At 56.2% G+C, this 27,837-nt stretch overlaps 1 protein-coding gene across 3 annotated transcripts in view; it reads right to left on the reverse strand.

The window, feature by feature from the left end:
• Positions 1 to 27,837, reverse strand: part of ORC1 (origin recognition complex subunit 1) — a 384,523-nt gene that overhangs the window by 127,441 nt on the left and 229,245 nt on the right. For all 3 annotated transcript variants that reach the window (XM_063938885.1, XM_063938884.1, XM_063938886.1), the window contains exons 12-13: positions 10,451 to 10,622; positions 6,404 to 6,511 (exon numbers count right to left, since the gene is read on the reverse strand). In XM_063938885.1, the coding sequence (XP_063794955.1) occupies positions 6,404 to 6,511; positions 10,451 to 10,622 (280 nt within the window). The remainder of the gene's footprint in view (positions 1 to 6,403; positions 6,512 to 10,450; positions 10,623 to 27,837) is intronic.

The following is a 27,837-nucleotide window of genomic DNA, read 5'->3' on the forward strand; positions in this document are numbered from 1 at the left end:
GGGGTATGGTATGTATGTATGTATGCTATGATATGTATGTAGGGGTATGGTATCTATGTATGTACAGTAGTTAGCTTATGGTATGTTATGTATGTAAGTAGGCTATGATATGTAAGTAGGGGTATGGTATGTATGTATGTATGCTATGATATGTAAGTAGGGGTATGGTATGTATGTATGCTATGATATTTGAGTAGGGATATGGTATTTACGTATATATGTAGGCTATGGTATCTATGTATGTACAGTAGTTAGGTTATGGTATGTTATGTATGCAGGTTATGGTAAGTAAGTAGGCTATGATATGTAAGTAGGGGTATTGTATTTATGTATGTATGTATGTATGTATGTAGGCTATGATATGTATGTAGGAGTATGGTATTTATGTATGTACAGTAGTTAGGTAGTTAAGTTATGGTATGTTATGTATGTATGTATGTTATGTTATGTTATGTATGTATGTATGTATGTATGTATGTATGTATGTTATAACATGTATGTAGGCTATGATATGTAAGTGGGGGTATGGTATTTATGTAGGTTATGGTATGAATGCAGTTTTTGGTATTTATGTATGTAGGTTATGGATATTTATATGTAGGATGTACTATGTAGGGTATTGTGTGGTATATATGTAGGTAGTTTATGTATTTAGTGTATGGTATGTACATAGGGGTTTGGTATTTGTGTGTGTATGTAGGTTATGTATGCAGGGTAGGGTATTTTATGAATGTAGTGTAGGGTGTAATATATATGGTAGGGTATGATGTTTATGTATGTAGGTAGGTTAAGCTATGGTATGTATGTAGGTAGGTTAAGCTATGGTGTGTATGTAGGTTATGGTATATACCACAGGTTCTCAAACTCGGTCCTCAGGACTCTACACGGTCCGTGTTATGCAGGTCACCTGTAGATTTATAAAATGTGATAGTTGGTGATGCGCAGTGCAGCTGCTGGTGACATGGAAAGCGTGAACCGTGTGGGGTCCTGAGGACAGATTTTAAGAACCACTGGTATATACTGTAGTGCATGGTACAGTATGTAGGTAGGTTATGTTATGTATCAAGGGAATGAGATATACTGTAGATGGTATGTAGGTAGGTTATGTATGGCATGGTATGTAGATAGGTAGGTTATGGTATGTATAAGTAGGCTATGGTATGTACGTAGTGGTAGGCAGGCTATGGCATGTAGGTAGGCTATCGTATGTATGTAGGTAGGTTATGCCATGTATGTACGTAGGTTATGGTAGGTTTGTAGCTATGGTATGTACGTAGGAGTAGGGAGGTTAGGATACGTATGTAGGTAGGTAGGTTATGTATGGTTTGGTATGTATGTAGCTATGGTATGTACCTAGGGGTAGGTAGGTTATGGTTTGTGGGTCGCAAATGAGATTCTATTTATTTATTCTTTAATCAAGGGTGGAATTTCTGAAGTTCATCATTCCCCAGCATCACTTTACAGCACATCCTACACAGCACACCCCACATCCTCACACAACACACCCCACCATCCCCCACAGCACATCCCCCACACACAGCACATCCCCCACACACATAGCACCCCCCCACACACACACACAGCACTCCCCCCACACACACCGCACCCCCCCCACACACACAGCACATCTTACACAACACACCCCATACACACAGCACTCCCCACACACACAGCACATCTTACACAACACACCCCACACACCACATCCCCCACAGCACATCCCCCACACACATAGCACCCCCCCACACACACACAGCACTCCCCCCACACACCGCACTCCCCCCACACACAGCACATCTTACACAACACACCCCACACACACAGCACATCTTACACAACACACCCCACACACACAGCACTCCCCCCACAGCACATCCTTACACAGCACATCCCCCACACACATAACACACCCCCCACACACACACAGCACTCCCCCCACACACAGCACACCCCCCACACACACAGCACATCTTACACAACACACCCCACACACACAGCACATCTTACACAACACACCCCACACACACAGCACTCCCCACACACACAGCACATCTTACACAACACACCCCACACACACAGCACTCCCCACACACACAGCACATCTTACACAACACACCCCACAGCACATCCTTACACAGCACAGCGCACCTTCCACACAGCTCATCCCCCACACACAGCACTCCCCACACAGCACACCCCACACACACAGCACACCCCACACACCATTTCCCAGCATCACTTTACAGCACATCCTACACAGCACACCCCACATCCTCACACAACACACCCCACATCCCCCACAGCACATCCCCCACACACAGCACATCTTACACAGCACTCCTAATGTCACATCATGTTCTGGCCAGAGACACAGTCATTGCTGTAAGAGGGGTCACTGGTGGAGGAACAGATGCTCCTCCTCTATAGAGTGCTGTAAGAGGGGTCACTGGTGGAGGAACAGATGCTCCTCCTCTATAGAGTGCTGTAAGAGGGGTCACTGGTGGAAGAACAGATGCTCCTCCTCTATAGAGTGCTGTAAGAGGGGTCACTGGTGGAGGAACAGATGCTCCTCCTCTATAGAGTGCTGTAAGAGGGGTCACTGGTGGAAGAACAGAGATGCTCCTCCTCTATAGAGTGCTGTAAGAGGGGTCACTGGTGGAAGAACAGATGCTCCTCCTCTATAGAGTGCTGTAAGAGGGGTCACTGGTGGAGGAACAGATGCTCCTCCTCTATAGAGTGCTGTAAGAGGGGTCACTGGTGGAAGAACAGATGCTCCTCCTCTATAGAGTGCTGTAAGAGGGGTCACTGGTGGAGGAACAGATGCTCCTCCTCTATAGAGTGCTGTAAGAGGGGTCACTGGTGGAGGAACAGATGCTCCTCCTCTATAGAGTGCTGTAAGAGGGGTCACTGGTGGAAGAACAGATGCTCCTCCTCTATAGAGTGCTGTAAGAGGGGTCACTGGTGGAGGAACAGATGCTCCTCCTCTATAGAGTGCTGCAAGAGGGGTCACTGGTGGAGGAACAGATGCTCCTCCTCTATAGAGTGCTGCAAGAGGGGTCACTGGTGGAAGAACAGATGCTCCTCCTCTATAGAGTGCTGTAAGAGGGGTCACTGGTGGAGGAACAGATGCTCCTCCTCTATAGAGTGCTGCAAGAGGGGTCACTGGTGGAGGAACAGATGCTCCTCCTCTATAGAGTGCTGCAAGAGGGGTCACTGGTGGAAGAACAGATGCTCCTCCTCTATAGAGTGCTGTAAGAGGGGTCACTGGTGGAGGAACAGATGCTCCTCCTCTATAGAGTGCTGTAAGAGGGGTCACTGGTGGAGGAACAGATGCTCCTCCTCTATAGAGTGCTGTAAGAGGGGTCACTGGTGGAGGAACAGATGCTCCTCCTCTATAGAGTGCTGTAAGAGGGGTCACTGGTGGAGGAACAGATGCTCCTCCTCTATAGAGTGCTGTAAGAGGGGTCACTGGTGGAGGAACAGATGCTCCTCCTCTATAGAGTGCTGTAAGAGGGGTTCACTGGTGGAAGAACAGATGCTCCTCCTCTATAGAGTGCTGTAAGAGGGGTCACTGGTGGAGGAACAGATGCTCCTCCTCTATAGAGTGCTGTAAGAGGGTTCACTGGTGGAAGAACAGATGCTCCTCCTCTATAGAGTGCTGTAAGAGGGGTCACTGGTGGAGGAACAGATGCTCCTCCTCTATAGAGTGCTGTAAGAGGGGTCACTGGTGGAAGAACAGATGCTTCTCCTCTATAGAGTGCTGTAAGAGGGGTCACTGGTGGAGGAACAGATGCTCCTCCTCTATAGAGTGCTGTAAGAGGGGTCACTGGTGGAAGAACAGATGCTCCTCCTCTATAGAGTGCTGTAAGAGGGGTCACTGGTGGAAGAACAGATGCTCCTCCTCTATAGAGTGTTGTAAGAGGGGTCACTGGTGGAGGAACAGATGCTCCTCCTCTATAGAGTGCTGTAAGAGGGGTCACTGGTGGAGGAACAGATGCTCCTCCTCTATAGAGTGCTGTAAGAGGGGTCACTGGTGGAGGAACAGATGCTCCTCCTCTATAGAGTGCTGTAAGAGGGGTCACTGGTGGAGGAACAGATGCTCCTTCTCTATAGAGTGCTGTAAGAGGGGTCACTGGTGGAAGAACAGATGCTCCTCCTCTATAGAGTGCTGTAAGAGGGGTCACTGGTGGAAGAACAGATGCTCCTCCTCTATAGAGTGCTGTAAGAGGGGTCACTGGTGGAGGAACAGATGCTCCTCCTCTATAGAGTGCTGTAAGAGGGGTCACTGGTGGAAGAACAGATGCTCCTCCTCTATAGAGTGCTGTAAGAGGGGTCACTGGTGGAGGAACAGATGCTCCTCCTCTATAGAGTGCTGTAAGAGGGGTCACTGGTGGAGGAACAGATGCTCCTCCTCTATAGAGTGTTGTAAGAGGGGTCACTGGTGGAGGAACAGATGCTCCTCCTCTATAGAGTGCTGTAAGAGGGGTCACTGGTGGAAGAACAGATGCTCCTCCTCTATAGAGTGCTGTAAGAGGGGTCACTGGTGGAAGAACAGATGCTCCTCCTCTATAGAGTGCTGTAAGAGGGGTCACTGGTGGAGGAACAGATGCTCCTCCTCTATAGAGTGCTGTAAGAGGGGTCACTGGTGGAAGAACAGATGCTCCTCCTCTATAGAGTGCTGTAATAGGGGTCACTGGTGGAGGAACAGATGCTCCTTCTCTATAGAGTGCTGTAAGAGGGGTCACTGGTGGAGGAACAGATGCTCCTCCTCTATAGAGTGCTGTAAGAGGGGTCACTGGTGGAGGAACAGATGCTCCTCCTCTATAGAGTGCTGTAAGAGGGGTCACTGGTGGAGGAACAGATGCTCCTCCTCTATAGAGTGCTGTAAGAGGGGTCACTGGTGGAGGAACAGATGCTCCTCCTCTATAGAGTGCTGTAAGAGGGGTCACTGGTGGAGGAACAGATGCTCCTCCTCTATAGAGTGCTGTAAGAGGGGTCACTGGTGGAGGAACAGATGCTCCTCCTCTATAGAGTGCTGTAAGAGGGGTCACTGGTGGAGGAACAGATGCTCCTCCTCTATAGAGTGCTGTAAGAGGGGTTCACTGGTGGAAGAACAGATGCTCCTCCTCTATAGAGTGCTGTAAGAGGGGTCACTGGTGGAGGAACAGATGCTCCTCCTCTATAGAGTGCTGTAAGAGGGGTCACTGGTGGAGGAACAGATGCTCCTCCTCTATAGAGTGCTGTAAGAGGGGTCACTGGTGGAAGAACAGATGCTCCTCCTCTATAGAGTGCTGTAAGAGGGGTCACTGGTGGAAGAACAGATGCTCCTCCTCTATAGAGTGCTGTAAGAGGGGTCACTGGTGGAGGAACAGATGCTCCTCCTCTATAGAGTGCTGTAAGAGGGGTCACTGGTGGAAGAACAGATGCTCCTCCTCTATAGAGTGCTGTAATAGGGGTCACTGGTGGAGGAACAGATGCTCCTTCTCTATAGAGTGCTGTAAGAGGGGTCACTGGTGGAGGAACAGATGCTCCTCCTCTATAGAGTGCTGTAAGAGGGGTCACTGGTGGAGGAACAGATGCTCCTCCTCTATAGAGTGCTGTAAGAGGGGTCACTGGTGGAGGAACAGATGCTCCTCCTCTATAGAGTGCTGTAAGAGGGGTCACTGGTGGAGGAACAGATGCTCCTCCTCTATAGAGTGCTGTAAGAGGGGTCACTGGTGGAGGAACAGATGCTCCTCCTCTATAGAGTGCTGTAAGAGGGGTCACTGGTGGAGGAACAGATGCTCCTCCTCTATAGAGTGCTGTAAGAGGGGTCACTGGTGGAGGAACAGATGCTCCTCCTCTATAGAGTGCTGTAAGAGGGGTTCACTGGTGGAAGAACAGATGCTCCTCCTCTATAGAGTGCTGTAAGAGGGGTCACTGGTGGAGGAACAGATGCTCCTCCTCTATAGAGTGCTGTAAGAGGGGTCACTGGTGGAGGAACAGATGCTCCTCCTCTATAGAGTGCTGTAAGAGGGGTCACTGGTGGAAGAACAGATGCTCCTCCTCTATAGAGTGCTGTAAGAGGGGTCACTGGTGGAGGAACACATGGCTCCTCCTGAGGTCACATTTACCAGAATAGAAAACAATCCAGGGCTGCAGATGCTGAGAGATTTGTTGCTGGTGGCCTGACATAGGTGACAGTAACTGGAGGAGAAACATATGTATAAGTGGACTGTAGTAACACTACTATTCTGTATGCCGCAAAGCGACTCTCAGCAACAACGGTCGCCGAGCTACATGGAGAAATTACAGACAAAACAAACATAAGAAAGTGGAATTATCATTTCCCAAGTGTAAAACCTATTTCCAGTCACAAAAGACGACATTCATCTCCGCAGTGAACGGAATACATGTTGCTCACTTCATCCACCAGCAATACTGTAGTCTCCCTCTTGGAGGCCGGAGTGCTGAACCTCTTCTCCAGGAGAGCAGCGGCGTGGTCAGCGGTGGCTTTCTGGCCGGTCAAGAGCTGAAAGATGCAAACACGTATCAGCAACTTAATGTCATTTATTGCAGAGTCACAACAATCCAATCTCCCCGTGCCCATTACCCTCAGGTATTCTGCGTCACACCTATGAGGGAGTACAACACCCTGCACTGACGTGCATGCCATTTCCCCAGGATCACTTTACTAACTACTCAAGATGCATGGGCAGTGTGTGAGAAGAGGGAACTCTGCAAGACAGCCATCGTGCGGCCTGTAGCACAGTCTGCTTCCCCCCAGGGGTACAGGCAGGGAAAGAGCGCAGTCAGACGCACACAAACGCGCTCTCCAGCCGCTCCTCTCATTACTCTTCTACACTTGCTTAGTAAATGTTTCATAGTTTCCTTGTCTATAGGGCATAACATGATCAGATCCCGTTCCTGGGGCATTTCATAAACGTAGCATTTTCTGCTGAGAAGTCAGAGACTAATGCTAGCCATACATCAGGAAGATGTATAGTTGACTGGTGGGGATGACGGTCCGGCAGCGTGCGGTTGGGAAGACGGTCCGGCAGCGTGCGGTTGGGAAGACGGTCCGGCAGCGTGCGGTTGGGAAGACGGTCCGGCAGCGTGCGGTTGGGAAGACGGTCCGGCAGCGTGCGGTTGGGAAGACGGTCCGGCAGCGTGCGGTTGGGAAGACGGTCCGGCAGCGTGCGGTTGGGACGACGGTCCGGCAGCGTGCGGTTGGGACGACGGTCCGGCAGCGTGCGGTTGGGAAGACGGTCCGGCAGCGTGCGGTTGGGAAGACGGTCCGGCAGCGTGCGGTTGGGAAGACGGTCCGGCAGCGTGCGGTTGGGAAGACGGTCCGGCAGCGTGCGGTTGGGAAGACGGTCCGGCAGCGTGCGGTTGGGAAGACGGTCCGGCAGCGTGCGGTTGGGAAGACGGTCCGGCAGCGTGCGGTTGGGAAGACGGTCCGGCAGCGTGCGGTTGGGAAGACGGTCCGGCAGCGTGCGGTTGGGAAGACGGTCCGGCAGCGTGCGGTTGGGAAGACGGTCCGGCAGCGTGCGGTTGGGAAGACGGTCCGGCAGCGTGCGGTTGGGAAGACGGTCCGGCAGCGTGCGGTTGGGAAGACGGTCCGGCAGCGTGCGGTTGGGAAGACGGTCCGGCAGCGTGCGGTTGGGAAGACGGTCCGGCAGCGTGCGGTTGGGAAGACGGTCCGGCAGCGTGCGGTTGGGAAGACGGTCCGGCAGCGTGCGGTTGGGAAGACGGTCCGGCAGCGTGCGGTTGGGAAGACGGTCCGGCAGCGTGCGGTTGGGAAGACGGTCCGGCAGCGTGCGGTTGGGAAGACGGTCCGGCAGCGTGCGGTTGGGAAGACGGTCCGGCAGCGTGCGGTTGGGAAGACGGTCCGGCAGCGTGCGGTTGGGAAGACGGTCCGGCAGCGTGCGGTTGGGAAGACGGTCCGGCAGCGTGCGGTTGGGATGATAATTTGGCAGCGTGCGGTTGGGAAGATAATCTGGCGGTGTGTGAAAGGAAACGATGATCAGCGATTTGCTCCCATGTGCTGAAAAACGTCCAGAAACGGTCGGTCCAGCTAGTTGGAAAAATCAAACCTGTTTGATTTTCCCAACTAATCGTTCAGGTGTAGGTGGACCTGCCCCAACTGAGCAATAAGTAGGCGGACACCGGCCAGCAGTGTCCGTCTACTTCTGTCACCATCACTGCCGGCTGGGCTGACCGTCAGCCCAGAATCCCCGGAAGCAGCTGCAGTAGACTGACCCGGGAGGAGGTTCAGGGGCAGCTGCGGCAGTCCATCACTGCTGCCGGGCTGCCCCGGGGTATCTCGTTGTTAGTGCCGTATTCCGTGGGCATCCTTTCATCAGCGCCGGATCAAAAGGAGCACTGGGACCAAAGGGAGCCATACCCTCTCCACCTCCATCCCGCTCCAGGGTCTGCCGCCTTCAACGCCGCAGGGCCAGCTACATTACAGTCGCCAGCCTTCATCCCGCACCGGCTACAGATACCGCCACCTTCAGCGGCGCAAGGACCACACATGAAATAACCTGCCCTGACCATATGATTGGCTATTATGGGTTGCAGTACATCATTTCTGTTTGCACGGCGAACTCATTGGCAATTGTACAGCGAGACAATATGCTGTCACCTATCAAGTAAACCACAGGGTTTCCTGCACAGTAACAGCAGGGGCTGTGCGGCACACACCATTCTTACACCGCAAATTACAATGCTTTATGAACTCTGCGTGTGCATATAGCTTGTCTGTATGTTGTGTGTGCAGTCACTGTATGTACACAGCACACGCATGACACAGCGCTGAGGTATATTTGTGTAAATCATTAGAATCATGTGTGCACCAGTCCGGCGGTGTTTGGTACAATGCTTGGCACCATGCGGGCAGTGAGCCCCCCGCACCATGATTCTACCATGGCACCCATGAGCCCAGCCATGCCCCCCCTAACACACACACATTGTTAGGTGGTCAGCAGTTGTCCCTCACACACTTAGGCTGGGTACAGTTACTGTACGCATACACACTTACCAATCAGCCGCACAATGTCTGGCCGGAGACCATGTGGGCACTTACATTTGCCCGCTCAGTTGTGATGTAATTGTCGGCGGTTCTTGTGGCCACCACAGGGTTAATCAGGCGATCACGCACACAGTACGTATGGATAATGCGCCAGGTATACCGGCATCGCCTTACTGCAGGGCCACCTACAGACATACTGCGTGTATACAGTATACTGTTCACCAACTGTACGGACAATACAGATGTGTCCTCATACATCCAGCCGCCATACGCCACGCAGCGCGAGATGCCACCAGGTCGCGTCCAACTCCGCTAGCATTGTGCGTCTTCTATTGCCTACACAATGCTACTAGAACGCAACAGGAGACTGCGCTGATTATTATATGAGACGCTTGTATTTTGTGTGCAACTGAGGGGGAGATGTACTAAGCCGTGCAGAGAGATAAAAGTACCAGTCAGCTCCTACCACTTTATCACTCTCCATGGGTTAGTACATCAGCCCCTTAGTCTGTATATGGAGCACAATGGAAATTGTATTGGACAGAAAGCTGCGGCTGCCAGAGACACACAGATATACAAGTATCGCATACCATTATACAGCCGTCTACTCTGCGTCCTAGCCACATCACATTGCGACAAAGCGACTAAAGCGCAGAGGAGGGCTGCTTGACGTTACAGCGGCCATGATGTATGAGGGCACGTGTGTATCCAGCACCATCTCTCCCAGGAACACGGCGGACCCTCAAGGCTCCATAACAAGGGTAGACCTTCTCCTCCGTACAGGTGGATCCTATTAGCACCAATCATTCAGACCACAAAACATGTGTATTGTGCGATCCTATTACAGACCACCCTCTTCATGTACCGCAATCACCCGATAACACACGGGATGCGGGATAAGTTTTCGGGACCTGTGTGTTATTGCGGGTCTGAAGGGTTGCTTATCGGCCTCAGGCACAATACCCGATAAGTGCCAGCATCGGAGGTCCGGCCACCGTAATTACCGCTGCTAACAGGATATCCCCCATAGGCTCTCGACAATCTCTCATACAATACACACACTGGAAATGACTCAATTCATTTATAAATAGGGGCTAAAGAGAGAACAACTAGAAAAGAAACAAAAAATAGTTCCACAGCATATTACTGCACAAAGCCTACAGAAAGAAAGCACCACAAATACCAGCATTACTTGTCAGTTAATGATCTAGTTCCAGTCTCCCGTTATAGTAGACTCAATTAGCCTATAGACTGTACGCTTGCAGGCAGGGCCCTCTTACCTCTGTCTTTCTATTACCCAGTCTTTCTTTGTTCCATATTGTAAAGTGCAATGGAAAATGCAACAGCCACACCATAACATGCGACAGCGAGCCTTCCCTGCCCCCGATGTCTCACTGTCACGTGACTTTACATTTAGTGGCTGAGAACACTCCGCACCTTCAGGATCTGCACATAAGCCTGATGAGGGTCCGTCAGCTTCATTCCATTGATTTCAATATACTGGAAAGACGGCATTTCCTCTTCCTCTGCTACTCTCTGCAGACTCCGCATGGCCTCGTGGACGGTGGCCGTTTTCCCTGTGCCCGGAACACCAGATATGTACATACACCTGGAAGGCAGACAGCGTATAAAGTCCCCAGTGCAGACACGGAACATGCTGCAGAACACAGAGTTTAATCAGATCACATGACAGATGTCCTGTAACTGCCTCCTATGGGCCGGATGTATCAGATCCTGCAGAGTGATCCCGTGTAGAGAAACAAGGATCCAGCCACTGAGCTCCTAATGACCACGTTACAGGCTGTGTGACAGGAGCTGATTGGTTGGTACTTTGTCACCAAGCTTTGATAAATCCTAAACCTGCTGGATTCTGTGCTTTTCAGCAAGGTCCGATCAGACGCTATTTCTTGTTTGTTATAAAGAAAGTGGAAGAAAGGAATCTGCCTGGCCCGGAATGCCAGTTACATGAAGGAAAGACGTATGGCGCTACGGCCATCTGCGAGACCCCGGCAATTACATTTTCCAGTGCACACAAATAGGGTGCCAATTCACATTATTTATGGTCCATGTAATAGGCAAAACCAGCGCTGGCGGCTGCCAGTCATACAATAAGACAAACAGAAGCAAACCTCGCTCCTCACCACATAACTGACCCTAAAGGGAGGTACTGACGGGAGAGATGTGTGCTGAGCGATCTTAACACAGACCACTCAGCACACATCTCTCCTCCCCCGCTCATCACACATCTCTCCTCCCGCTCATCACACATCTCTCCTCCCCCGCTCATCACACATCTCTCCTCCCCCGCTCATCACACATCTCTCCTCCCCCGCTCATCACACATCTCTCCTCCCCCGCTCATCACACATCTCTCCTCCCCCGCTCATCACACATCTCTCCTCCCCCGCTCATCACACATCTCTCCTCCCCCGCTCATCACACATCTCTCCTCCCCCGCTCATCAACATCTCTCCTCCCCCGCTCATCACACATCTCTCCTCCCCCGCTCATCACACATCTCTCCTCCCGCTCATCACACATCTCTCTTCCCCCGCTCATCACACATCTCTCCTCCCCCGCTCATCACACATCTCTCCTCCCCGCTCATCACACATCTCTCCTCCCCCGCTCATCACACATCTCTCCTCCCGCTCATCACACATCTCTCCTCCCCCGCCCATCACACATCTCTCCTCCCGCTCATCACACATCTCTCCTCCCCCGCTCATCACACATCTCTCCTCCCCCGCTCATCACACATCTCTCCTCCCCCGCTCATCACACATCTCCCCTCCCGCTCATCACACATCTCTCCTCCCGCTCATCACACATCTCTCCTCCCGCTCATCACACATCTCTCCTCCCCCGCTCATCACACATCTCTCCTCCCCAGCTCATCACACATCTCTCCTCCCCCGCTCATCACACATCTCTCCTCCCCCGCTCATCACACATCTCTCCTCCCCCGCTCATCACACATCTCTCCTCCCCCGCTCATCACACATCTCTCCTCCCCTCGCTCATCACACATCTCTCCTCCCTGCTCATCGCACATCTCTCCTCCCGCTCATCGCACATCTCTCTCCCCCGCTCGTCACACATCTCTCTCCCCCGCTCGTCACACATCTCTCCTCCCCGCTCATCACACATCTCTCCTCCCCGCTCATCACACATCTCTCCTCCCCTCGCTCATCACACATCTCTCCTCCCCTGCTCATCGCACATCTCTCCTCCCGCTCATCGCACATCTCTCTCCCCCGCTCATCACACATCTCTCCCCCGCTCATCACACATCTCTCCTTCCCCCGCTCATCACACATCTCTCCTCCCCCGCTCATCACACATCTCTCCTCCCCCGCTCATCACACATCTCCCCTCCCGCTCATCACACATCTCTCCTCCCGCTCATCACACATCTCTCCTCCCCGCTCATCACACATCTCTCCTCCCCCGCTCATCACACATCTCTCCTCCCCGCTCATCACACATCTCTCCTCCCCCGCTCATCACACATCTCCCCTCCCGCTCATCACACATCTCTCCTCCCGCTCATCACACATCTCTCCTCCCGCTCATCACACATCTCTCCTCCCCCGCTCATCACACATCTCTCCTCCCCCGCTCGTCACACATCTCTCCTCCCGCTCGTCACACATCTCTCCTCCCGCTCGTCACACATCTCTCCTCCCCCCGCTCGTCACACATCTCTCCTCCCCGCTCGTCACACATCTCTCCCCCGCTCATCACACATCTCTCCTTCCCCCGCTCATCACACATCTCTCCTCCCCCGCTCATCACACATCTCTCCTCCCCCGCTCATCACACATCTCCCCTCCCGCTCATCACACATCTCTCCTCCCGCTCATCACACATCTCTCCTCCCCCGCTTATCACACATCTCTCCTCCCCCGCTCATCACACATCTCTCCTCCCCCGCTCATCACACATCTCCCCTCCCGCTCATCACACATCTCTCCTCCCGCTCATCACACATCTCTCCTCCCCCGCTCATCACACATCTCTCCTCCCCGCTCATCACACATCTCTCCTCCCCCGCTCATCACACATCTCTCCTCCCGCTCATCACACAGCTCTCCTCCCCGCTCATCACACATCTCTCCTCCCCCCGCTCATCACACATCTCTCCTCCCGCTCATCACACATCTCTCCTCCCCCCACTCAACACACATCTCTCCTCCCCCGCTCATCACACATCTCTCCTCCCCCGCTCATCACACATCTCTCCTCCCCCGCTCATCACACATCTCTCCTCCCCCGCTCATCACACATCTCTCCTCCCCCGCTCATCACACATCTCTCCCCCCGCTCATCACACATCTCTCCTCCCCCGCTCATCACACATCTCTCCTCCCGCTCATCACACATCTCTCCTCCCCCGCTCGTCACACATCTCTCCTCCCCGCTCGTCACACATCTCTCCTCCCCGCTCGTCACACATCTCTCCTCCCCGCTCATCACACATCACTCCTCCCCGCTCATCACACATCTCATCCCCCCGCTCATCACACATCTCTCCTCCTCCGCTCATCACACATCTCTCCTCCCCCGCTCATCACACATCTCTCCCCCCGCTCATCACACATCTCTCCCCCCGCTCATCACACATCTCTCCTCCCCCGCTCATCACACATCTCTCCTCCCCGCTCATCACACATCACTCCTCCACGCTCATCACACATCTCATCCCCCCGCTCATCACACATCTCTCCTCCTCCGCTCATCACACATCTCTCCTCCCCGCTCATCACACATCTCTCCCCCCGCTCATCACACATCTCTCCCCCCGCTCATCACACATCTCTCCTCCCCCGCTCATCACACATCTCTCCTCCCCGCTCATCACACATCACTCCTCCCCGCTCATCACACATCTCATCCCCCGCTCATCACACATCTCTCCTCCTCCGCTCATCACACATCTCTCCTCCCCCGCTCATCACACATCTCTCCCCCCGCTCATCACACATCTCTCCCCCCGCTCATCACACATCTCTCCTCCCCCGCTCATCACACATCTCTCCTCCCCCGCTCATCACACATCTCTCCTCCCCCGCTCATCACACATCTCTCCTCCCCGCCCATCACACATCACTCCTCCCCCGCTCATCACACATCTCTCCCCCCCCGCTCATCACACATCTCTCCCCCCCCGCTCATCACACATCTCTCCTCCCCGCTCATCACACATCTCTCCCCCCCGCTCATCACACATCTCTCCTCCCCCGCTCATCACACATCTCTCCTCCCCCGCTCATCACACATCTCTCCTCCCCGCCCTTCACACATCTCTCCTCCCCCGCTCATCACACATCTCTCCCCCCCGCTCATCACACATCTCTCCCCCCCCGCTCATCACACATCTCTCCTCCCCGCTCATCACTCCTCCCCGCTCATCACACATCTCACCCCCCCGCTCATCACACATCTCTCCTCCCCCGCTCATCACACATCTCTCCTCCCCCCGCTCATCACACATCTCTCCTCCCCCGCTCATCACACATCTCTCCTCCCGCTCATCACACATCTCTCCTCCCCGCTTATCACACATCTCTCCTCCCCCGCTCATCACACATCTCTCCTCCCCGCTCATCACACATCTCATCCCCCGCTCATCACACATCTCTCCTCCTCCGCTCATCACACATCTCTCCTCCCCCGCTCATCACACATCTCTCCCCCCGCTCATCACACATCTCTCCCCCGCTCATCACACATCTCTCCTCCCCCGCTCATCACACATCTCTCCTCCCCGCTCATCACACATCACTCCTCCCCGCTCATCACACATCTCATCCCCCCGCTCATCACACATCTCTCCTCCTCCGCTCATCACACATCTCTCCTCCCCCGCTCATCACACATCTCTCCCCCCGCTCATCACACATCTCTCCCCCCGCTCATCACACATCTCTCCTCCCCCGCTCATCACACATCTCTCCTCCCCCGCTCATCACACATCTCTCCTCCCGCTCATCACACATCTCTCCTCCCCGCTCATCACACATCTCTCCTCCCCCGCTCATCACACATCTCTCCTCCCCCGCTCATCACACATCTCTCCTCCCCGCTCATCACACATCTCTCTTCCCCCGCTCATCACACATCTCTCCTCCCCCGCTCATCACACATCTCTCCTCCCCCGCTCATCACACATCTCTCCTCCCCCGCTCACACATCTCTCCTCCCCGCCCATCACACATCTCTCCTCCCCCGCTCATCACACATCTCTCCTCCCCCGCTCATCACACATCTCTCCTCCCCCGCTCATCACACATCTCTCCTCCCGCTCATCACACATCTCTCTTCCCCCGCTCATCACACATCTCTCCTCCCCCGCTCATCACACATCTCTCCTCCCCCGCTCATCACACATCTCTCCTCCCCCGCTCATCACACATCTCTCCTCCCCGCCCATCACACATCTCTCCTCCCCCGCTCATCACACATCTCTCCCCCCCCGCTCATCACACATCTCTCCTCCCCGCTCATCACACATCTCTCCCCCCCCGCTCATCACACATCTCTCCTCCCCCGCTCATCACACATCTCTCCTCCCCCGCTCATCACACATCTCTCCTCCCGCCCTTCACACATCTCTCCTCCCCCGCTCATCACACATCTCTCCCCCCCCGCTCATCACACATCTCTCCCCCCCCGCTCATCACACATCTCTCCTCCCCGCTCATCACACATCTCTCCTCCCCGCTCATCACACATCTCTCCTCCCCCCGCTCATCACACATCTCTCCTCCCCCGCTCATCACACATCTCTCCTCCCCGCTCATCACACATCTCTCCTCCCCGCTCATCACACATCTCTCCTCCCCCGCTCATCACACATCTCTCCTCCCCCGCTCATCACACATCTCTCCTCCCCCGCTCATCACACATCTCTCCTCCCGCTCATCACACATCTCTCCTCCCCGCTCATCACACATCTCTCCTCCCCCGCTCATCACACATCTCTCCTCCCCCGCTCATCACACATCTCTCCTCCCCCGCTCATCACACATCTCTCCTCCCCGCTCATCACACATCTCTCCTCCCCCGCTCATCACACATCTCTCCTCCCGCTCATCACACATCTCTCCTCCCCCGCTCATCACACATCTCTCCTCCCCCGCTCATCACACATCTCTCCTCCCCCGCTCATCACACATCTCTCCTCCCGCTCATCACACAGCTCTCCTCCCCGCTCATCACACATCTCTCCTCCCCCCGCTCATCACACATCTCTCCTCCCGCTCATCACACATCTCTCCTCCCCCCCACTCAACACACATCTCTCCTCCCCCGCTCATCACACATCTCTCCTCCCCCGCTCATCACACATCTCTCCTCCCCCGCTCATCACACATCTCTCCCCCCGCTCATCACACATCTCTCCTCCCGCTCGTCACACATCTCTCCTCCCCCGCTCGTCACACATCTCTCCTCCCGCTCGTCACACATCTCTCCTCCCCGCTCGTCACACATCTCTCCTCCCCGCTCATCACTCCTCCCCGCTCATCACACATCTCATCCCCCCGCTCATCACACATCTCTCCTCCTCCGCTCATCACACATCTCTCCTCCCCCGCTCATCACACATCTCTCCCCCCGCTCATCACACATCTCTCCTCCCCCGCTCATCACACATCTCTCCTCCCCCGCTCATCACACATCTCTCCTCCCCGCTCATCACACATCACTCCTCCCCGCTCATCACACATCTCATCCCCCCGCTCATCACACATCTCTCCTCCTCCGCTCATCACACATCTCTCCTCCCCCGCTCATCACACATCTCTCCCCCGCTCATCACACATCTCTCCTCCCCGCTCATCACACATCTCTCCTCCCCGCTCATCACACATCACTCCTCCCCGCTCATCACACATCTCATCCCCCCGCTCATCACACATCTCTCCTCCCGCTCATCACACATCTCTCCTCCCCGCTCATCACACATCTCTCCTCCCCGCCCTTCACACATCTCTCCTCCCCCGCTCATCACACATCTCTCCCCCCCCGCTCATCACACATCTCTCCCCCCCGCTCATCACACATCTCTCCTCCCCGCTCATCACTCCTCCCCGCTCATCACACATCTCACCCCCCCGCTCATCACACATCTCTCCTCCCCCGCTCATCACACATATCTCCTCCCCCCGCTCATCACACATCTCTCCTCCCCCGCTCATCACACATCTCTCCTCCCGCTCATCACACATCTCTCCTCCCCGCTCATCACACATCTCTCCTCCCCCCGCTCATCACACATCTCTCCTCCCCCGCTCATCACACATCTCATCCCCCCGCTCATCACACATCTCTCCTCCTCCGCTCATCACACATCTCTCCTCCCTCGCTCATCACACATCTCTCCCCCCGCTCATCACACATCTCTCCCCCCGCTCATCACACATCTCTCCTCCCCCGCTCATCACACATCTCTCCTCCCCGCTCATCACACATCACTCCTCCCCGCTCATCACACATCTCATCCCCCCGCTCATCACACATCTCTCCTCCTCCGCTCATCACACATCTCTCCTCCCCCGCTCATCACACATCTCTCCCCCCGCTCATCACACATCTCTCCCCCCGCTCATCACACATCTCTCCTCCCCCGCTCATCACACATCTCTCCTCCCCGCTCATCACACATCACTCCTCCCCGCTCATCACACATCTCATCCCCCCGCTCATCACACATCTCTCCTCCTCCGCTCATCACACATCTCTCCTCCCCGCTCATCACACATCTCTCCCCCCGCTCATCACACACCTCTCCCCCGCTCATCACACATCTCTCCTTCCCCCGCTCATCACACATCTCTCCTCCCCCGCTCATCACACATCTCTCCTCCCCGCCCATCACACATCTCTCCTCCCCCGCTCATCACACATCTCTCCCCCCCCGCTCATCACACATCTCTCCCCCCCCCGCTCATCACACATCTCTCCTCCCCGCTCATCACACATCTCTCCCCCCCCGCTCATCACACATCTCTCCTCCCCGCTCATCACACATCTCTCCTCCCCGCCCTTCACACATCTCTCCTCCCCCGCTCATCACACATCTCTCCCCCCCGCTCATCACACATCTCTCCCCCCCCGCTCATCACACATCTCTCCTCCCCGCTCATCACTCCTCCCCGCTCATCACACATCTCACCCCCACGCTCATCACACATCTCTCCTCCCCCGCTCATCACACATCTCTCCTCCCCCGCTCATCACACATCTCTCCTCCCCGCTCATCACACATCTCTCCTCCCCGCTCATCACACATCTCTCCTCCCCCGCTCATCACACATCTCTCCTCCCCCGCTCATCACACATCTCTCCTCCCCCGCTCATCACACATCTCTCCTCCCGCTCATCACACATCTCTCCCCCCGCTCATCACACATCTCTCCTCCCCCGCTCATCACACATCTCTCCTCCCCGCTCATCACACATCACTCCTCCCCGCTCATCACACATCTCATCCCCCCGCTCATCACACATCTCTCCTCCTCCGCTCATCACACATCTCTCCTCCCCCGCTCATCACACATCTCTCCCCCCGCTCATCACACATCTCTCCCCCCGCTCATCACACATCTCTCCTCCCCCGCTCATCACACATCTCTCCTCCCCGCTCATCACACATCACTCCTCCCCGCTCATCACACATCTCATCCCCCCGCTCATCACACATCTCTCCTCCTCCGCTCATCACACATCTCTCCTCCCCCGCTCATCACACACCTCTCCCCCCGCTCATCACACACCTCTCCCCCGCTCATCACACATCTCTCCTTCCCCCGCTCATCACGCATCTCTCCTCCCCCGCTCATCACGCATCTCTCCTCCCCGCCCATCACACATCTCTCCTCCCCCGCTCATCACACATCTCTCCCCCCCCGCTCATCACACATCTCTCCTCCCCGCCATCACACATCTCTCCTCCCCCGCTCATCACACATCTCTCCTCCCCCGCTCATCACACATCTCTCCTCCCCCGCTCATCACACATCTCTCCTCCCGCTCATCACACATCTCTCTTCCCCCGCTCATCACACATCTCTCCTCCCCGCTCATCACACATCTCTCCTCCCCCGCTCATCACACATCTCTCCTCCCCCGCTCATCACACATCTCTCCTCCCCGCCATCACACATCTCTCCTCCCCCGCTCATCACACATCTCTCCCCCCCCGCTCATCACACATCTCTCCCCCCCGCTCATCACACATCTCTCCCCCCCCGCTCATCACACATCTCTCCTCCCCGCTCATCACACATCTCTCCCCCCCCGCTCATCACACATCTCTCCTCCCCCGCTCATCACACATCTCTCCTCCCCCGCTCATCACACATCTCTCCTCCCCGCCCATCACACATCTCTCCTCCCCCGCTCATCACACATCTCTCCCCCCCCGCTCATCACACATCTCTCCCCCCCCGCTCATCACACATCTCTCCTCCCCGCTCATCACACATCTCTCCTCCCCCGCTCATCACACATCTCTCCTCCCCGCTCATCACACATCTCTCCTCCCGCTCATCACACATCTCTCCTCCCCGCTCATCACACATCTCTCCTCCCCCGCTCATCACACATCTCTCCTCCCCCGCTCATCACACATCTCTCCTCCCCCGCTCATCACACATCTCTCCTCCCGCTCATCACACATCTCTCCTCCCCGCTCATCACACATCTCTCCTCCCCCGCTCATCACACATCTCTCCTCCCCCGCTCATCACACATCTCTCCTCCCCCGCTCATCACACATCTCTCCTCCCGCTCATCACACATCTCTCCTCACCCGCTCATCACACATCTCTCCTCCCCCTGCTCATCACACATCTCTCCTCCCCGCTCATCACACATCTCTCCTCCCCCGCTCATCACACATCTCTCCTCCCGCTCATCACACATCTCTCCTCCCCCGCCATCACACATCTCTCCTCCCCGCCCATCACACATCTCTCCTCCCCGCCATCACACATCTCCCTCCCGCTCATCACACATCTCTCCTCACCGCTCATCACACATCTCTCCTCCCCCGCTCATCACACATCTCTCCTCCCCCGCTCATCACACATCTCTCCTCCCCCGCTCATCACACATCTCCCTCCCGCTCATCACACATCTCTCCTCCCGCTCATCACACATCTCTCCTCCCCCGCTCATCACACATCTCTCCTCCCCCGCTCATCACACATCTCCCCTCCCGCTCATCACACATCTCTCCTCCCGCTCATCACACATCTCTCCTCCCCCGCTCATCACACATCTCTCCTCCCCCGCTCATCACACATCTCTCCTCCCGCGCTCATCACACATCTCTCCTCCCGCTCATCACACAGCTCTCCTCCCCCGCTCATCACACATCTCTCCTCCCCCCGCTCATCACACATCTCTCCTCCCGCTCATCACACATCTCTCCTCCCCCCCACTCAACACACATCTCTCCTCCCCCGCTCATCACACATCTCTCCTCCCCCGCTCATCACACATCTCTCCTCCCCGCTCATCACACATCTCTCCTCCCGCTCGTCACACATCTCTCCTCCCCCCGCTCGTCACACATCTCTCCTCCCCGCTCGTCACACATCTCTCCCCCGCTCATCACACATCTCTCCTTCCCCCGCTCATCACACATCTCTCCTCCCCCGCTCATCACACATCTCTCCTCCCCCGCTCATCACACATCTCTCCTCCCCGCTCATCACACATCTCTCCTCCCCGCTCATCACACATCTCTCCTCCCCGCTCATCACACATCTCTCCTCCCCCGCTCATCACACATCTCTCCTCCCCCGCTTATCACACATCTCTCCTCCCCCGCTCATCACACATCTCTCCTCCCCCGCTCATCACACATCTCTCCTCCCCCGCTCATCACACATCTCTCCTCCCGCTCATCACACATCTCTCCTCCCCCGCTCATCACACATCTCTCCTCCCCCGCTCATCACACATCTCTCCTCCCCGCTCATCACACATCTCTCCTCCCGCTCATCACACATCTCTCCTCCCCGCTCATCACACATCTCTCCTCCCCCGCTCATCACACATCTCTCCTCCCGATCACACATCTCTCCTCCCCCCCACTCAACACACATCTCTCCTCCCCCGCTCATCACACATCTCTCCTCCCCCGCTCATCACACATCTCTCCTCCCCCGCTCATCACACATCTCTCCCCCCCGCTCATCACACATCTCTCCTCCCCCGCTCATCACACATCTCTCCTCCCGCTCATCACACATCTCTCCTCCCCCCGCTCGTCACACATCTCTCCTCCCCGCTCGTCACACATCTCTCCTCCCCGCTCGTCACACATCTCTCCTCCCCGCTCATCACTCCTCCCCGCTCATCACACATCTCATCCCCCCGCTCATCACACATCTCTCCTCCTCCGCTCATCACACATCTCTCCTCCCCCGCTCATCACACATCTCTCCCCCCGCTCATCATACATCTCTCCTCCCCCGCTCATCACACATCTCTCCTCCCCCGCTCATCACACATCTCTCCTCCCCGCTCATCACACATCTCATCCCCCCGCTCATCACACATCTCTCCTCCTCCGCTCATCACACATCTCTCCTCCCCCGCTCATCACACATCTCTCCCCCCGCTCATCACACATCTCTCCCCCCGCTCATCACACATCTCTCCTCCCCCGCTCATCACACATCTCTCCTCCCCGCTCATCACACATCACTCCTCCCCGCTCATCACACATCTCATCCCCCCCGCTCATCACACATCTCTCCTCCTCCGCTCATCACACATCTCTCCTCCCCCGCTCATCACACATCTCTCCCCCGCTCATCACACACCTCTCCCCCGCTCATCACACATCTCTCCTTCCCCCGCTCATCACACATCTCTCCTCCCCCGCTCATCACACATCTCTCCTCCCCGCTCATCACACATCTCTCCTCCCCGCCATCACACATCTCTCCTCCCCCGCTCATCACACATCTCTCCCCCCCCGCTCATCACACATCTCTCCCCCCCCGCTCATCACACATCTCTCCTCCCCGCTGATCACACATCTCTCCCCCCCCGCTCATCACACATCTCTCCTCCCCCGCTCATCACACATCTCTCCTCCCCCGCTCATCACACATCTCTCCTCCCCGCCCTTCACACATCTCTCCTCCCCCGCTCATCACACATCTCTCCCCCCCCGCTCATCACACATCTCTCCCCCCCCGCTCATCACACATCTCTCCTCCCCGCTCATCACTCCTCCCCGCTCATCACACATCTCACCCCCCCGCTCATCACACATCTCTCCTCCCCCGCTCATCACACATATCTCCTCCCCCCGCTCATCACACATCTCTCCTCCCCCGCTCATCACACATCTCTCCTCCCGCTCATCACACATCTCTCCTCCCCGCTCATCACACATCTCTCCTCCCCCGCTCATCACACATCTCTCCTCCCCCGCTCATCACACATCTCATCCCCCCGCTCATCACACATCTCTCCTCCTCCGCTCATCACACATCTCTCCTCCCTCGCTCATCACACATCTCTCCCCCCGATCATCACACATCTCTCCTCCCCCGCTCATCACACATCTCTCCTCCCCGCTCATCACACATCACTCCTCCCCGCTCATCACACATCTCATCCCCCCGCTCATCACACATCTCTCCTCCTCCGCTCATCACACATCTCTCCTCCCCCGCTCATCACACATCTCTCCCCCCGCTCATCACACATCTCTCCCCCCGCTCATCACACATCTCTCTCCCCCCGCTCATCACACATCTCTCCTCCCCCGCTCATCACACATCTCTCCTCCCCGCTCATCACACATCACTCCTCCCGCTCATCACACATCTCATCCCCCCGCTCATCACACATCTCTCCTCCTCCGCTCATCACACATCTCTCCTCCCCCGCTCATCACACATCTCTCCCCCCGCTCATCACACACCTCTCCCCCGCTCATCACACATCTCTCCTTCCCCCGCTCATCACACATCTCTCCTCCCCCGCTCATCACACATCTCTCCTCCCCGCCATCACACATCTCTCCTCCCCCGCTCATCACACATCTCTCCCCCCCCGCTCATCACACATCTCTCCCCCCCCGCTCATCACACATCTCTCCTCCCCGCTCATCACACATCTCTCCCCCCCCGCTCATCACACATCTCTCCTCCCCCGCTCATCACACATCTCTCCTCCCCCGCTCATCACACATCTCTCCTCCCCGCCCTTCACACATCTCTCCTCCCCCGCTCATCACACATCTCTCCCCCCCCGCTCATCACACATCTCTCCCCCCCCGCTCATCACACATCTCTCCTCCCCGCTCATCACTCCTCCCCGCTCATCACACATCTCACCCCCACGCTCATCACACATCTCTCCTCCCCCGCTCATCACACATCTCTCCTCCCCCGCTCATCACACATCTCTCCTCCCCCGCTCATCACACATCTCTCCTCCCCCGCTCATCACACATCTCTCCTCCCCCGCTCATCACACATCTCTCCTCCCCGCTCATCACACATCTCTCCTCCCCCGCTCATCACACATCTCTCCTCCCCCGCTCATCACACATCTCTCCTCCCGCTCATCACACATCTCTCCCCCCGCTCATCACACATCTCTCCTCCCCCGCTCATCACACATCTCTCCTCCCCGCTCATCACACATCACTCCTCCCCGCTCATCACACATCTCATCCCCCCGCTCATCACACATCTCTCCTCCTCCGCTCATCACACATCTCTCCTCCCCCGCTCATCACACATCTCTCCCCCCGCTCATCACACATCTCTCCCCCCGCTCATCACACATCTCTCCTCCCCCGCTCATCACACATCTCTCCTCCCCGCTCATCACACATCACTCCTCCCCGCTCATCACACATCTCATCCCCCCGCTCATCACACATCTCTCCTCCTCCGCTCATCACACATCTCTCCTCCCCGCTCATCACACATCTCTCCCCCGCTCATCACACACCTCTCCCCCGCTCATCACACATCTCTCCCCCCCCGCTCATCACACATCTCTCCTCCCCCGCTCATCACACATCTCTCCTCCCCGCTCATCACACATCTCTCCTCCCCGCCCTTCACACATCTCTCCTCCCCCGCTCATCACACATCTCTCCCCCCCCGCTCATCACACATCTCTCCCCCCCGCTCATCACACATCTCTCCTCCCCGCTCATCACTCCTCCCCGCTCATCACACATCTCACCCCCACGCTCATCACACATCTCTCCTCCCCCGCTCATCACACATCTCTCCTCCCCCCGCTCATCACACATCTCTCCTCCCCCGCTCATCACACATCTCTCCTCCCCGCTCATCACACATCTCTCCTCCCCCGCTCATCACACATCTCTCCTCCCCCGCTCATCACACATCTCTCCTCCCCCGCTCATCACACATCTCTCCTCCCGCTCATCACACATCTCTCCTCACCCGCTCATCACACATCTCTCCTCCCCCTGCTCATCACACATCTCTCCTCCCCGCTCATCACACATCTCTCCTCCCCCGCTCATCACACATCTCTCCTCCCGCTCATCACACATCTCTCCTCCCCCGCCCATCACACATCTCTCCTCCCCCGCCCATCACACATCTCCCCTCCCCGCTCATCACACATCTCTCCTCACGCTCATCACACATCTCTCCTCCCCGCTCATCACACATCTCTCCTCCCCCGCTCATCACACATCTCTCCTCCCCCGCTCATCACACATCTCTCCTCCCCCGCTCATCACACATCTCCCCTCCCGCTCATCACACATCTCCCCTCCCGCTCATCACACATCTCTCCTCCCCCGCTCATCACACATCTCTCCTCCCCCGCTCATCACACATCTCTCCTCCCCCGCTCATCACACATCTCTCCTCCCGCTCATCACACATCTCTCCTCCCCCGCTCATCACACATCTCTCCTCCCCCAGCTCATCACACATCTCTCCTCCCGCTCATCACACATCTCTCCTCCCCCGCTCATCACACATCTCCCCACCCGCTCATCACACATCTCTCCCCCGCTCATCACACATCTCTCCTCCCCGCTCATCACACATCTCTCCTCCCCCGCTCATCACACATCTCCCCTCCCGCTCATCACACATCTCTCCTCCCGCTCATCACACATCTCTCCTCCCCCGCTCATCACACATCTCTCCTCCCCCAGCTCATCACACATCTCTCCTCCCGCTCATCACACATCTCTCCTCCCCCCCACTCATCACACATCTCTCCTCCCCCGCTCATCACACATCTCTCCTCCCCCGCTCATCACACATCTCCCCACCCGCTCATCACACATCTCTCCCCCCGCTCATCACACATCTCTCCTCCCCGCTCATCACACATCTCTCCTCCCCGCTCATCACACATCTCCCCTCCCGCTCATCACACATCTCTCCTCCCCGCTCATCACACATCTCTCCTCCCCCGCTCATCACACATCTCTCCTCCCCCGCTCATCACACATCTCTCCTCCCCCGCTCATCACACATCTCTCCTCCCCCGCTCATCACACATCTCTCCTCCCCCGCTCATCACACATCTCTCCTCCCCCGCTCATCACACATCTCTCCTCCCGCTCATCACACATCTCTCCTCCCCCGCTCATCACACATCTCTCCTCCCCACGCTCATCACACATCTCTCCTCCCGCTCATCACACATCTCTCCTCCCCCCACTCATCACACATCTCTCCTACCCCGCTCATCACACATCTCTCCTCCCCCGCTCATCACACATCTCTCCCCCCGCTCATCACACATCTCTCCTCCCCCGCTCATCACACATCTCTCCTCCCCCTCATCACACATCTCTCCTCCCCGCTCATCACACATCTCTCCTCCCCGCTCATCACACATCTCTCCTCCCCGCTCATCACACATCTCTCCTCCCCGCTCATCACACATCTCACCCCCCCGCTCATCACACATCTCTCCTCCTCCGCTCATCACACATCTCTCCTCCCCCGCTCATCACACATCTCTCCCCCCGCTCATCACACATCTCTCCTCCCCCGCTCATCACACATCTCTCCCCCCGCTCATCACACATCTCTCCTTCCCCGCTCATCACACATCTCTCCTCCCCCGCTCATCACACATCTCTCCTCCCCCGCTCATCACACATCTCTCCTCCCCGCCCATCACACATCTCTCCTCCCCGCTCATCACACATCTCTCCTCCCCCCGCTCATCACACATCTCTCCTCCCCCGCTCATCACACATCTCTCCTCCCCGCTCATCACACATCTCTCCTCCCCCGCTCATCACACATCTCTCCTCCCCCGCTCATCACACATCTCTCCTCCCCCGCTCATCACACATCTCTCCTCCCCGCTCATCACACATCTCCTCCCCCGCTCATCACACATCTCTCCTCCCGCTCATCACACATCTCTCCTCCCCGCTCATCACACATCTCTCCTCCCCGCTCATCACACATCTCTCCTCCCCGCTCATCACACATCTCTCCTCCCCGCTCATCACACATCTCTCCTCCCGCTCATCACACATCTCTCCCCCGCTCATCACACATCTCTCCTCCCCCGCTCATCACACATCTCCCCTCCCGCTCATCACACATCTCTCCTCCCCGCTCATCACACATCTCTCCTCCCCCGCTCATCACACATCTCCCCTCCCGCTCATCACACATCTCTCCTCCCGCTCATCACACATCTCTCCTCCCCGCTCATCACACATCTCTCCTCCCCCGCTCATCACACATCTCTCCTCCCCCGCTCATCACACATCTCTCCTCCCCCGCTCATCACACATCTCTCCTCCCCCGCTCATCACACATCTCCCCTCCCGCTCATCACACATCTCTCCTCCCGCTCATCACACATCTCTCCTCCCCCGCTCATCACACATCTCTCCTCCCCGCTCATCACACATCTCTCCTCCCCCGCTCATCACACATCTCTCCTCCCCCCGCTCATCACACATCTCTCCTCCCGCTCATCACACATCTCTCCTCCCGCTCATCACACATCTCTCCTCCCCCCACTCATCACACATCTCTCCTCCCCCGCTCATCACACATCTCTCCTCCCCCGCTCATCACACATCTCCCCACCCGCTCATCACACATCTCTCCCCCCGCTCATCACACATCTCTCCTCCCCGCTCATCACACATCTCCCCTCCCGCTCATCACACATCTCTCCTCCCGCTCATCACACATCTCTCCTCCCCGCTCATCACACATCTCTCCTCCCCCGCTCATCACACATCTCTCCTCCCCCGCTCATCACACATCTCTCCTCCCCCGCTCATCACACATCTCTCCTCCCCCGCTCATCACACATCTCTCCTCCCACGCTCATCACACATCTCCCCTCCCGCTCATCACACATCTCTCCTCCCGCTCATCACACATCTCTCATCCCCCGCTCATCACACATCTCTCCTCCTCCGCTCATCACACATCTCCCCTCCCGCTCATCACACATCTCTCCCCCCGCTCATCACACATCTCTCCTCCCCCGCTCATCACACATCTCTCCCCCGCTCATCACACATCTCTCCTTCCCCCGCTCATCACACATCTCTCCTCCCCCGCTCATCACACATCTCTCCTCCCCCGCTCATCACACATCTCTCCTCCCCCGCTCATCACACATCTCTCCCCCCGCTCATCACACATCTCTCCTCCCCGCTCATCACACATCTCTCCTCCCGCTCATCACACATCTCTCCTCCCCCCGCTCGTCACACATCTCTCCTCCCCGCTCGTCACACATCTCTCCTCCCCGCTCGTCACACATCTCTCCTCCCCGCTCATCAC

Source organism: Pseudophryne corroboree, chromosome 9 (assembly GCF_028390025.1).
Source record: "Pseudophryne corroboree isolate aPseCor3 chromosome 9, aPseCor3.hap2, whole genome shotgun sequence".
Lineage (NCBI taxonomy): Eukaryota > Metazoa > Chordata > Amphibia > Anura > Myobatrachidae > Pseudophryne > Pseudophryne corroboree.